The sequence below is a fragment of the Plodia interpunctella genome, chromosome 27, assembly GCF_027563975.2.
Source record: "Plodia interpunctella isolate USDA-ARS_2022_Savannah chromosome 27, ilPloInte3.2, whole genome shotgun sequence".
NCBI classification, from domain to species: Eukaryota; Metazoa; Arthropoda; class Insecta; order Lepidoptera; family Pyralidae; genus Plodia; species Plodia interpunctella.
This window is the reverse complement of record NC_071320.1, coordinates 185,821-198,735: the sequence shown is the minus strand read 5'-3', so window position 1 is coordinate 198,735 and position 12,915 is coordinate 185,821. Positions and strand designations below refer to the sequence as shown.

Here is a 12,915-nt window from a genome sequence, read left to right as displayed (position 1 = left end):
ATCTGGTTTAATTCAATCAGTTTTTTTTATGTTTGTGTATTGAAATGAGACATTTAAATAATTTGCGAATTAAGATAAATGTTCATATCATTACAGACTAATATATTAATATCGGTTCGATTAATAACTTGATTTAATCTAATTATACAATGTATTATACACTACATAATTTTCGAAGAAAACCTTGAACTCATAGAATGTTAAATTAGTTATCAACCCGTAAAACCTGTATATGTGTGTGTGTGTGTGTGTGTGTGTGTGTGTGTGTGTGTGTGCGCTCACCATGACGGGCGGCGGGAAGACGGGCACGTGATGGTGTCCGTTGGCGAGCGCGGGCGCGGCCGGCGCCGGCGGGGACGACACGCCCGGCGGCGCCCAGCCCGGCTGCTGTCGGAGGTGGGGCGAGTGTAAGTAACACTTTCTTTTCATATTTTCTATTCTACTTCTTTATACTGAACTAGTGACTCGCCCGACTTCGCACCGGCGCATGTTATCCTTATCTTTACATGTGATAACAAGACATAGTTCACTGTCGCGTCTGTCTGATTTTCATGCGGTATAAGCCTGAACACGACTGCTCTGTTAAGAGCATAAGAAGAAGATAAAAATACATTCCTATCTTATGTGAAATTAACGAATTAATCCTATTACGAGCTGCTAGACTTTAGGAACGCCAAGGTAGTGTCTTAAATTATTAACTTAATTTAGACAGAATAATGACAAGACAGACAGATAAGACAGAGTAAAACATTTTTATCTGAAAAAGTGCACGACAATTTAATTTTTCGCTAGAAACCTAAACATTTATTCAAAATAGTTTAAGTTTATTTTATACTGTAATGCATCTTTATCAGACAGAGCCAGAGTAGACAGTAGCTAATCACTAGGGCGTCGTTCAATGAAAATACATACTACTTATATGTAAAAACTTATTACGTTAATACTCTTATTTCTATTTCTACATCTGGACTATAAAACAATAATATATTCAATCTGCCGTTTATCGATGCGCCCCGCGTATAAACGTCACTGATCTGTCAACTTGACAGATGCGTTTTTTCACCTCCGCGCGCGATTTACATCCATTACCATGTCATTGAATGCAAACTATCTAGACACCTGGATTTTGGTTGATTTTAAAACAGCCTAGGACAGTTAAGAATTACTAAAGTCTGGATATTAGGCAAGAATCGTTTTCGTTGCGAAATCGTTTAGTCAAATGTATGTATGTACATTCAAATTTTGCTTTTTAAGTCAACAGGATTTATATTATATTTATATATATGGAATTGAAATTTGTTACAAATAGATTTACCTTTTTTTATTTAATCCTTAGATAACGTGTCCCACTGCTGGGCAACGGGTACTTACTTTTCCACCCGTCTCGATACATAGCAGAATCTGGCCATTCTTTCAAAAACTTGTTGAGGTTTATATATATTTATATACGTCAAAATGTTGTAGCTTTAACAACCAGCCGCCTGTGTGACGTCAAACCTCCTCGTGAATGCTGTTATTGCCTATCAGGTGTTTCACGTTAGGATTTGGAGTGGTCTAGAGTTAGAAACGCTAGAATGATCGTTTAGATACCTGTCCATTGTGATGCACGTGGTGGTGCGGGGAATGCTTGAGCGGGGGGTAGAGGCGGGCGTGTAGGGGAGGCGGGGAGTGCACGGGCGTGGACGGGGACGAGCCGTACGACGACAGGCTGCCCGCCTCCGCCAGCGCGCCGCCCGCCGCGCCGCTTGCAGAGTACATCTGTGTACACAGTTTGAGGTTATGTTTCCATATTTCTTACTTAATGATCTGACTTAAGATTTTATACAAGTCACCAAAACTAAGCCAGGATTCGGTTTTCTATCTTTTCTCCTCTACTTCGCACGGCATCTTCAGCTGTCAGACTATATTTTTTAAGACATCGAATCAACTTATCAACCAGGATCTAATGCAGGCTCAGGCAACAGTTCGCCGACCATTAGCGGATTTGGTATACATTATTGGTTTTACATTGCGGCAAATAAAAGCTCTCCCATATATAAACTTCGCATCGGCATCTAAGTTCGGCGATAGTGTGTAGCCGGCATAATATCGTATATTATCAAGTTGTATCAACTCACCGGCTGCAGCGCAGGCTTGGCCACCAGCATGGGGTCTGTGGGCGAGTGGTGCGGCGCGGCCGCGCGGAACGAGGACATCGGCGGCAGCGGCAGCTCGCCGCCGCCGCCGCCGCCCGCCGGCTCGCCCACCGCGCCGCTCGCTATACCTGGAACACCACAAGATATTGTTATCAGGTCAATTCTACAAGACATATCAACTAATGTTAAAAAAATATATATATGGGATAGTTTTGTTTGTTACCTTGTCACGTTTTATCTACTAGATCAATCTTAATTTATTAAGCATGGGAAGACATGTACCTCACATCTTTCCCATGTGTAATTCACGCACCCGAGCCGCGATATTGTGCTACAAAATTCGCTTATAATGATTCCATGTTCGTGTATTAACATAACACTATCTTTTGTTCGTACACTTTCTGATCCTTCTCAACGCGAAGTGACGAGCGAAATGGCCGGTAGTATCTCGCGGCCCAGTCGCCATCGTATTAAGCTCGCGAATGTACGAAGAGACACCAGATAAACTGGGAGAAGTAGTGGAGGGAGAAAAGAGAAGAAAGAGAGAGGGAGAGAAGAGAGAGAAAATGTTTACTTGCCTTTTCTTTTGAGCAACCTATGGTATGGTCGGATGAACATAGGGATTTCAACAAGAGGGACAGGAATACATGGAAAGAGAGTGGGAAGGCGTATGCCCACAGTGGGGCATGCTGTAGCTATTTAAATGTGGTATGGTGTAAATGTTACCTGGCGAAGTGGCGTAAGGGTCGTGCTGGTAGGGCGGCGGGGGCTGGTAATAGCCCGCAGCCCACTCGCCGCCGTAGTAGGGCTCCTGGTACGCGGCCGCGCCGGCGCCCTTGGGCGACGCGAACCTACTGGGCGAGTCGTGACCGAACTCATCACTGCCGTACTGTAAGGAAAGATAAGTGTGGATTAGACAAAAGGAATGAACTCTTTATTGGATGGTACACCATGTAAGAGAGACAAATAACAATAACAGATATTGACGAGTACAATTGGCAGCATTATCGCTAATAGCGATGTCTTCCAGACAACGCTGGTATAAAATCATTTTATCTAGTCTACGGATGGGATGTACTTAACTAATTTGTTATTATTTGCGGGCCTCGGTATGAGGTAGGTAGTAGTGGTAATCAAGCAATTTTTGCACGAAGTGGGTGACCAAAAATGTGAGTCTTAATTTTACATACAGATAAAATTTAGTTTCTCTATCTCTTTCACACCGGATTATGCTGGATATGCATCTTTTATTTTATAGCAATAAAGAATTGTACTTTTGAACATATTTCTTCCTAACTTCACAGCTGTCTAGTGTTTCAATCTATTAATGTAACTCCGTAGTGAAAAATATCGTATGACACACGTCACACGCGCATATTGATCATAACATACACGGCTTCATTATAAAAAAATCCCGCCGCGTATGGAATGACCAACATTAGCACGTTCGAATCATAATATACATTTACGAAGTAGGGTACCTACTTGAAGCTTCGTTCGTGAAAGTTGCAACGACCAAAACTGATCATCTATAAATCAATCTAAACAATGAATAAGTAAAACATATCTGCGTTACGATAAATTTATTAGAAAAACAAGCACACAATAACGAATAGCTATAAACAACAAGTTTATTCCCATATCGAGCGCAGCAACAATTATTGTTATACGAGTTACCTGACTCAGTTCATTGTGCTTCTCAAAATGGCGAGCGATATGCCAAATACGACGATAATGGAGACTCGAGGTATCCTGATCGAGGCAACAAAAGCTAATTAAATAGATACACTACTGGATTATATTAGCGGCCCGCCCTGGCTTCGCTCGGGTACAAACTTAATATACACCTGAACCTTCCTCAGAAATCACACTTTAAAAAACTCGCATAAAAATGCGTTGCTTAGTTTTAGATCTGAGAATATATAAGGACTCCTTTAGTGATATGTAATCCATGGGTGCGGAAGAAATGGGAGTTCGGAACTGGAACCAATAACGCAAATGTTAGACGCAATACATTGAAAGTGGTGATAAGTTGGAGAATGTTTGAGGAGAGCAATTCAGATTGCGAAATCCATACCAACATCAATACGTCTATGCGAAAGTCTGTTACGCTTTCACGGCTAAACCGCGGGGCTGATTTTGGTGGTTAAAGACCCGAGTAAATAGAGTGCCTCGGGCGAAGCTTCAGGCAACAGGTAGTATTAAATATAATTTAGGAAATGAATGACGAAGGGCCAAAGTATAATGGAATGTATGATTAATAAAGGGAAGTGGATATAATATAAGGTGATAAGACTCACACTAGACCGCATCCCGTCCCAGAGCAAAACCATTGGAACCATCTTCCGTAAAGACAATCAGCTGATCCGAGCAATGTCAAAACTCTGCGCCCATGAGCCCCAGTACAGCAAAAAGCACATCAGCTTACCAAAATTCGGCACTAACAGCTCCACATAAGGGTGGGTATTGGGAGACTCGCAGTCGATTGTACCAAGATATGAGTGTAGACGTTATCACCACGGACAATGGTGTTTACTCCCAATTCGGAGGACAATGGCGAGAGAGTACACTTGCGGACAAGGAAACGGTCTCTAGTTGTGAAGCGGTTTCGGCCGGTTCTGGCCGGCGTCTGATAGGCATTACGCAAAGACAAATAACTTTATAACTACAGGCTCCAGATCGTCCAGGGATACTGCAGCGCACATGCTAAAGACCCAATTTTAAAGAATATTTAGAAATATTTTTTCAACATACACTTGCTCGAAAAGGCGCACGTTAGCGTTGTATATGTTAACCTGGATTAACGTCTTTAGAGAAAGAGCTGCGGTGAAGTTTATAAGCGCCACTTCTTCACCTGCGCTATGGTCCGCAGTAGACTACGTTTTAAATATTTTTTTGAAGGCAATAAGCGATGTATATCATTCCGATTTGATTAAAGGATTTTGAATTTCAATTGATAATGAACATTTTTCGTCATTGTCGTCTTCTTAGCGTGTCGACTCGGCGAATCAGATTAGTGAAGACCAATATCTAATTATCGAGTTCGAGCATGTTGAAAAACGTCGTATGATAGGCACGTGCATTAATCGTTACTCAGCTTTATTCCCCTGTAATTCGATTAGATACTTTTATAACAAAAATTCTTCCTATTTAATGTGATAAGTCCATTAAGACGCACCCAGCATAACTTCTAATTAATTATTGCACCAATTTTAAACAAGAATAACCTTTTGACAGCGACACAGCCGCCATCTGGTTAGCGTCGAACACAACGTATCTATCAGATAAATCTCCCAGGTTTATAGTTTAGCGATACGCCGCCGTATTTCTGTTCTCGAGCGATGTACTCGCTATTATTTACGATGATTTATCGAGATATCTTGGGAAATGGCTGTATTCGCGCCCACTGCCCTGTCTGGGAGAAATTAGATTTATCGAACGTGCGATTTGGCTTGTTTACATATTCATATTAGTTTGAATCTATGGTCGAAAGCGGTGCAGATAATAGATGTCTTTAAAACAGCGGTGCCTAACACATTTGTGGTTCAGATTTTTATTCCGGTGTCTCTCTTAAAATACATATATTGATTGAGCCAATCTTATAACGGACGTAGGATCTTTATAATAGCGATGCAGTGTACTGCAGGGTTCTAGATTAAATAAAAGACCTGCAAAACTATATTTTGAAAATAAAGTTCTAACGGGCCACAAGACTCTGCCCACAAGTGTACACTGAGCGACAATGAGAGCAATCATCGGGTGTCGCAAGTCCACTCGACGGATACGGCGAGTGAGTAACCGGCCGTATATGGTGGGTACACTGATTTTGCTCTGCAGTGTACTGTGGAGCCTTAGCTGGCTATACAAATACGGAATTGCATTAACGCTTGAATATTCAATAATTTGAAGCTTAGAAGTCAATTATACTCGTTCTTTCTCTATGCGGTCGATAGAATGAGATCACGCATGTCATATCAATATCTCAATTAAATAAAAAAGAATAACAATTTATCCTAACAAACCTGTTCTAGAAAATACATATAATAACAATAAAATGAAAACTTCATTAAGTTTGCAGAAGGGGCAAACGCAAGTTTTGGCTTGATGTATAGAGATTATTGTATAAGTGACAGAAAAAAATAGAACAGCATAAGTCGATAGATTTGAACCATTTGAACTTCTTCCTCTTCTTTGCGTGACGACTCGGCCAGTTTGCGTGGACAAATACGACGCCACCGATATATATAACATTTGAACTAAAACGTATAAAATAAATTGAAATAATCACACAGCGATCACTTCACAACATTATCGGGGCAAAACAGATACGTATCAGGTTGCTGCTCCATTAGCGCGGGGCGGTACATATCGGGTGTCGCCGGACGGGACCGAACTCTCATTTTTAAGTGATTTCTTTGTAGAGGGAAATGATGGGAACCGTTGTCAAAGGTGGATTGTAATGAATAACTTGTGCGTCTTGTTGATGGTAACTATTTGTGGATCGAGGGCGCCATCTTGGATGTAATTCGAGAAGAGAACGAATGAAGTGTTTTCAACAAAATATTTCTCAACAAAACAAAATTAAGACTAATTGACTACTTAATATTTGCTATGAAAAAATAACTTCTGGAAGAAGGGAACAAGTGCTGATCATAGATGTCGTCCAGGATCTAACAACTAAGGATGCCGAAAAGAATTTGAAGTAGAAATGCGGACCCTGAGCTTCTGGCTTGGATGCTCGATGATAGATAGATAGATGATTTATTTCTTAGAACATGGCGATACAGAGTTGTTAAAAGGGTAAGGTACAGCATATTAGCCGTAGGAATGTTAAGTTAACACAAACATGAGAAACTGATATTAGCGTATCATCTGCCTTATATATATACTTACAGTAGTCAACATTAATAACAGTCATAATCAGATTCAAATGTCATAATAATTTTTATAATTTATATTTGAACATTTAATTAGCGTCATAACATTTCTCTAGAAGCCAATTAAGTAATCTAAATTTAAAAATTAATTTCTCCTTTTGGTAGGGTATTATACAATTTCATTGCCATAGAGTAAACATTGTCACTGTGGCGGAGGAAACCGAGAAATGGCAGACGACAGAGATTACGAAGTAAAAACACTTTGTTAGATAAAAATAAGTTCCTAGGAATTACAAGCGGTTGTAATGTCATAAATAAATTTCGTTTCAATTCTAGAACAAAAAAACAGTGAGATAGTTGACTCGTGTAAATACTTTTGAATTTTTAAAGGTTGTTACGTTCCATCACAGAAATACAACTGTGTAAATACTTATTGCACATGAAAGTTAGCGAGGGCGTTCATACAATATATGTTTTTTCACACAATATATAGTTTGAATTTATTTATCGCATGACAATAGTATGTCACTGTTACCAATAAAATTAATAGTTTGTCCGAAAAAGAATTTATATGATAGTATCCTGGAATAAATATACATACTTTTATACCTGTTGCGAAGTCATGAGCAATAAAAAGTAACAATTGTGTTACATGATGCAACACAGATTCCATTAATTGACTAATACCTAACACAAACACAGAGGTTTACTCCCAGTGTTTTCCTTGTTTATTCCTAAAAAAGTCCGGCACAAACCAATCTATAAGTTGGGTTCTCGCCTGCCTACTTTCTTGTGACATACAAGGCATGTCTCCAAATATAAAAGCCGCGATTTTTTGTACGCCAAAACCCAGTTAAATAACATAACTGCCATAAAAATAACGGAGCGTCGACAACCGAGGCTGGCCGCTACGCACCGCCCACGATTACTATCGTAGTAGTTGTAAATATAGCTCGAATAGACGCCATCTTGTGACGTCACGGGATGGCGTCCAAACCGTCGAGGAAGTCGCTTGTGCAGTGAAACATCAAGGCTGACTTAATTGTCAAAAGTAATAAAAATACGTACCACTATCTATATCTATAAAATCGTATGAGAGTGTCTTCGCTTCGCATCATCTCACGCTATGATGAGAAGCGAGTGACTTTATGGCAAACAATTGAGGGAAAAGACATTGTACACTTTCAGAAAAATTAATCGTTATATTAGTAAGAGGTTACTTGTTACCTGTAATGGATTTGGATAAAATCAAGAAGATGAATCTTGACAAAACGTTTTATTAATAAAAACAAACTGAAATAAATAGTCTTCTTAGTTTCAGCTTCGAACCCCCCTCCCCCACCCCTCCCCTTTTCGTGTTCGAGGCAAGGCATTGCATAATGTTAGCATGGCTGCTTTTTCCTACAGTAAGTCGGTGGGAAAGAAATGGAACACGATAAAGAGTCAGATCATGTAATATCTTACCCCGCTCTCCTGACTGGTGGCCGGCGGTGGCTGCAGCCCGTGCTCCTCCTGGTACCGTCTTCTCGCCCGCTGCTTCAGCAGCGCCGACGCGTCGGGCTGCCCGAACGAAAACACATTGGGCTCTCTACCCAAAAACACTTTCTCGTTAAAATCCGTCGTCACAAACTCACTGTTTCTATCGTCTTTATAGTCCACAAATTCCCTACCATCTAAGATTTCTGATGTAAGCCTCAAGCTGTCGGAAGTCTGTCGCAAATGTTCGCTTTCCGGACGATAGTTGTCACATATCTGGCTGAAGGTGTTGAAGTATTCCGAAGCCAGGTCCTTGTCCGGCGGAGGGTCGGCCGGGAGGAAGCCGGGCTCCATGACGTCATGCCTCAGAGCCATCGCTCGGTAATCACTTGAACTTGAATTTTTTACACTTCATCGCACTCATGAGTTATTCGTTGACTGAAATTAGAGGTTGTTACGCTCCATTCCACAACATCCACTGGTTTTGCCATGATTAACATTCAATTTCTATTTTGAAGATAATTTAGATAGATAAAGTTTTTGTTTGGTGCTGCAAACGCACATATATAAGAAAATTAATAGAGAAATCGTAAAAGACATGGCACTAAAATACTTTGACAATTCAATTTGTTAAAAACAGGCAGGAAGTAAATAAAACCTTCGCGGGTGAATATTGCTGCGCATGCAGTCGAATACAAATACGTGTTGAGATTATGTCATATGCTACTTGTTTTTAGACTTATTCATGAAATTAACTTTTTCTTGTGTTACATAAAGGTTGTTTATATATAACTAAATACTCCAAAAATCAACACTGTGTGATAATGATAACTTATCGTAACCAAATATTAGGAAAGCTTTAGTATCATTTGTAATCGTATAATGATATCTATCATAGGACACACTTGGGTATTCGCAAATAAATCAATGTTTTTTTTAACCTTCGACAAGTAATAAAGAAAAGACATAACGTTTATTTGCAGTTTTTAGGGTTTTGTAATAATCATGACGACATTACCATCCGTTACAAGACTATTCATGTTAAGTGCTTTATACTTTGATGAGTTATGTTTGTAAGTGATGTCAACCAAACCAATAAAGTATATACCAATTCCATAAAAAATTAAACGGCAAAATTAAAAAGTATCGATAAGACCACCCAAACGTAACGCTCGCTCGTCAACATCAAAGCAACTTGATTTGGAACACCTTGCGCCTGCGCCTTGGGACCCAGCACGTTAACCCTTCGATAGATATTGTATAGAGAAAGCAGGTAAATAAAAAAAAATAATCATTTCAATACATTTGATGTCGTATTCCTTGGCAAATAAGGTATTTTTTGCCTGCATGGTATTGTTCGCGAAGCGAGGGTTAATCTGAAAGTTTTATCGCAGTGGTGGAAGTGACATATTGAGTTACATAATGATATTTATAGAGTTTGATTGACATAGCATTGACATTTTAAAATTTCACATCCGTACGGAGCCTGGGCGGGTCACTAGTAACAAAGATTTATATTTTGACATGGTTGAAAGAGGCAGGAAAAAGTTCTACCCTATACATTTTTCGACACGAATGTGTACGTTGAGTAATATACATATTGGGACTAAAAGAACATATGTAAAGGACCACTGGGCACTTTTTGCAATGAGATCAAAAATATTTCCAAAAGTCCTACAAAAGAGTTACAGTTTTAAAATTAGCGTTAGAGCTAGCTAGAAGTAAAAGAAGTAATTTTTCACATCAATAAGCTATGTAATAAATTCCACAGTTTTAAAAGAGGATACAAAAAGAAAATAGGAATTTAGAGTTCCACATGATTGAAGACGCAAAATTTCGCACATTGCGTTTTTTTTTACGACTTTTACTACAAAGCTCCCAAATTTTGAGCTTTCAAAGCACCGGTCGCTTTCAAAAGCTCTCAATGCATCATCATTGTCACCTCAGGTAGACCGACTTTGTATAGCAAACGTTAGAAACATGATTTTTTTTTTAAATTATTTGTTCGAAATCAAATTACCGTGAGAGATTTGTTGTTGAACAAAATTAATATTTCTGGCAGAAATAGTTCTCGAAAATCTGTTACAAGTACGAATGATGTACTTATAGTTCTTGCCTTTTAATTATTTAGCATTTTGTAAAGTTGGTCCCCAACAAGATGGAGCGAACATCTTGTTGCGAACATCGTGTGACCAAAAACAGTAAACCGTTAAGGAATTCCCTTGTCGGGAGCCGATCATAGGTGCACCATCTGGTCATGCTCATCACCTTTGTCATGGTAACTGAAGCGACAGGGAAAGTTTTAAGATAGTATTGAAGACTGTTCATGACGGGACATGTGAAACTATAAATAAAATATCGTAAGGTGAAATATCTGGACAAATGCTTCGGCTTAGATTCGCACGGTCCTCGATGGACACGGGAAGCCGTGGCCGCTGAAGCAGCAGTAACGCGCTCCCATGCTCTCAGCACTCATCAGCTGACCGGTGTCGGGTTGCGCGACGCCGGAGGTCTCCGTGTGGGGCGAATCTTATTGGATTTCATATCATCATTTTTCAAGCAAATCCATCTCAAACAAGTTATTGCTAAATTATTTAATTATTTTTTGTACTAAAAACAACCAACCAAACACGGCATGTCTAGTTTATTTAGGTCGCTTTAGTTTTATTCCTCTTTCTCTATTTCTCTATTCAGTTATAATGTTCTGTATGTTTTTCTTTTTTTTTTTACAAATAATAAAGCTGAAGAGTTGATGTTTGTTCACAGAGCGCCAGTCTCTGAAAATAGTGATTGTATATGGAAAATTATTTCTATGAACGATGACTTCATTCATGAAGCTATCAAGAATCTCAAAATGTCCATAAGGGATTTATAATTTTTTGTTATTTATAGTGAAAAATAAGAATAAGCTTATGTTAATTATGCACAGGCCACAGCATATCAAACTACCCAAATTTATTGCAATTTTGCCGTCATTACGTAGCGCAAACGTCCACGCGGCACTTGACGTGAAGTTATATTTTATTTCATAGCAATTTACGTTCATAAAAATGTATCCTTCCTACTATTCGGCAAATAAAAACGTAAAGGAATCTAATCTCCCACACAACACATGCGTTTGTTGCGGGGTGTACTGTATCAGTGTACCGCACAAGTGCTTCACCGGGTGTCTCCGCGGTTCTCACCATCTGTGTGTGACAGGTGTGTGTTTGTAAACAGGCGGGTCAAGGTCGGCCGATTAGGACGACCAGGGCGAAGTGTGGGCTTGCAATTCACATCTTACTATCGAGTCGAGCTACGCAGGTTAACCTAACCAATCACAGTGCGCCATTGTGACGCGACGACAACCACACCGCACAGCAACCGATCGGTTGGCTGCGTCTCGCTAGGAGGGAAAAGATTCGATAGAGTCGGTAATATTGGAGACAGCACCATGCAAACAGCTGAGAAATGATTTGTATGAAATCAAATTTAATAGAACGGAACATAAAAATAATTTTAATAAATTAGTTGAATTGAATATTGTATTTACAAAGTATTCTTTTGAAGAAGAGAGATAGAATTGAATAAAAAGGTCAACGGATGAAACAACGCGAAATATCTAAAATGTGACATGTCGTGATCAAAAAATCTCCCATTACTTCGCCTCACAACGCAATTCTAACCTTACGTATGTGGCAGGTGTTTATGTTTGTACAAACAAACATCAGATACCAAAGGTCGAGGTCACGGAATTAGCGTGTTTAGAGACCACAGGTGGGAATGGCGGTGTCTTCGAGAAGGATATCATAACAGCTGTGGACCGGTGTAAATTCGCTCTTCTTTTGGGTTTGCTCTTGCGTATGTTTACCAGAATTTAATATATATATATATATATATATATATATAAGCGTTTTTTACTAGCGCCCAGTCTAGCTTTAGGTTATTACGAAGTGCTCAGATAAGAAAGGAAAAGTAAAAATTGGGGGTAAAATTTGTATGAAAAATAACGAAAATCTTTATTGATCTACTTGAAAATTGGCATTAATGAAGAAATAACGGATAATCCCATACAACATTTCGTCAACTAAAGATATAAGTATACAGCTCAGCGGTGAACAGCATTGTTACTGCTGACTGTTGATGGTTCGAATCCTGAACTTCTATTTTTTTGAATTAAATCTAATTATCTATATAGGGTGATTTCTGAGAAAGATTTATTATGGTTTTACCCGTAGTTTTATTCGAGCGAAGCCGGGACGGGCTGCTAGTGATAAATATAATATGTTCGATTGGCGCATGCGCGATTGAACGAAAACATCATTAATTCATTCATAACAAAACGGTGAATGACTTTATCACATCTTTTTTTCTGTTTGTCAGAAGGTGTTGTTCCCATTCTACTTTGCGTATCGATGGCAAAATCGAAAACACTACACCGCTGACTG

General features: G+C 39.3%; 1 protein-coding gene across 14 annotated transcripts in view; it reads right to left on the bottom strand.

Annotated features, from left to right (window-relative positions):
* The window catches only part of da (daughterless), a 78,463-nt gene that overhangs the window by 8,409 nt on the left and 57,139 nt on the right, over positions 1–12,915 (bottom strand). For 9 of the 14 annotated variants that reach the window (XM_053765474.2, XM_053765470.2, XM_053765476.2 and 6 more), the window contains 5 exons: positions 8,477–8,926; positions 2,862–3,024; positions 2,118–2,263; positions 1,591–1,758; positions 283–387 (listed from right to left, as the gene is read on the bottom strand). In XM_053765474.2, coding sequence (XP_053621449.1) covers positions 283–387; positions 1,591–1,758; positions 2,118–2,263; positions 2,862–3,024; positions 8,477–8,863 — 969 coding nt within the window. In that variant the 5' untranslated portion in view covers positions 8,864–8,926. Of the gene's footprint in view, positions 1–282; positions 388–1,590; positions 1,759–2,117; positions 2,264–2,861; positions 3,025–8,476; positions 9,039–12,915 lie in introns of all 14 variants that reach the window. The other 5 variants (XM_053765469.2, XM_053765467.2, XM_053765475.2 and 2 more) reach the window with 3 other exon arrangements.